We start from the raw sequence: 1019 nt of genomic DNA on the forward strand, positions 1-1019 counted from the left end.
CAATAGCTGCGAGGCAACTTCTCGGGTATCTGGGCAGTCGGGGGGCCGGAGGTGACCAGGTCACTGTGGCCATGACTTCCAGAGGAGGAGGCTTGATGGGATTTGAAGTTTGAAGCCCCTCCCCCCTCTCTGGTGCATGACATCAGCGCTCCCTCCCTCCCGGGAACTCAGACACAGTCACACCACGGGCCGGCTTATGACTCGTCTCCTGTAGGTGGCAGCATAACCCGACTGTATGCGACTTCCCTCAATGGAGGAGATGGGAATTTCCTGGGTGGGCGGATCCTTTTGTGTCACCGGCCCCGCCCCCCCATCTGCCATGTACAGGACGGTCACCATGGAGACCAGTGAAGGTGCGCTCACCTGGCCGTGGACGTCTTTGCAGAATCCGGTGGTCAGGCCCTCGGCCTCCAGGACGCGTCCGCTCTGGTGACACAGCGACCTCAGCAGGACCTCCCCATCCTCATCCTCCTCTTCCCTGTGCACCAGACACACCACGTCCCCCTGAAAGGAGCAACAAGATGACAGCCCCCGATGCCTGAAACAAGTCAAGTATTGAATGCGGGTCGGTGTGACGGACGCACCTGGAGGTCGCGGCACACGCCGGCTCGGCAGTAATGGAGGAAGTCCAGGATCCGCAGCGGAGAGACCCCCAAACTCATCAACATGCCGAGGTCATCCACCAGCAACGCCGGGCCCGCCCACTCCTCTCCCGCAGAGGGCGCCAGCGCGGCCGAAACAAAGTCATACAGCGGCCTGAGGTCTGCGCCGGTCCTGGAAGAGAATGCGAGGGGGCCCCCCCCCAGGGGCCCCAACCAAGGTCAGAGATCTCCGCCTATGAGACCGCGCGGGATCACATGACTAGCCGGACTCCTCCAGGAGCTCAGTGACCAGACAAACCCCATGTATAGGATCACGCACCATGTGACCTCCCTGCGTCCCGGGACCCCATGTGACCTCCCCGCCTCCAGGGGTACCATGTGACCTCCCCGCGCCATGTGATCTCCCCGCATCCAGGG

At 62.6% G+C, this 1019-nt stretch overlaps 1 protein-coding gene across 1 annotated transcript in view; it reads right to left on the reverse strand.

The window, feature by feature from the left end:
• The window catches only part of ELP6 (elongator acetyltransferase complex subunit 6), a 12639-nt gene that overhangs the window by 1551 nt on the left and 10069 nt on the right, over window positions 1-1019 (reverse strand). The window contains exons 4-5 of the mRNA XM_018574825.1: window positions 585-774; window positions 364-504 (exon numbers count right to left, since the gene is read on the reverse strand). Coding sequence (XP_018430327.1) covers window positions 364-504; window positions 585-774 — 331 coding nt within the window. The remainder of the gene's footprint in view (window positions 1-363; window positions 505-584; window positions 775-1019) is intronic.

Source organism: Nanorana parkeri, unplaced genomic scaffold (genome assembly GCF_000935625.1).
Source record: "Nanorana parkeri isolate BGI_ZX_2015 unplaced genomic scaffold, ASM93562v1 scaffold3260, whole genome shotgun sequence".
NCBI classification, from domain to species: domain Eukaryota; kingdom Metazoa; phylum Chordata; class Amphibia; order Anura; family Dicroglossidae; genus Nanorana; species Nanorana parkeri.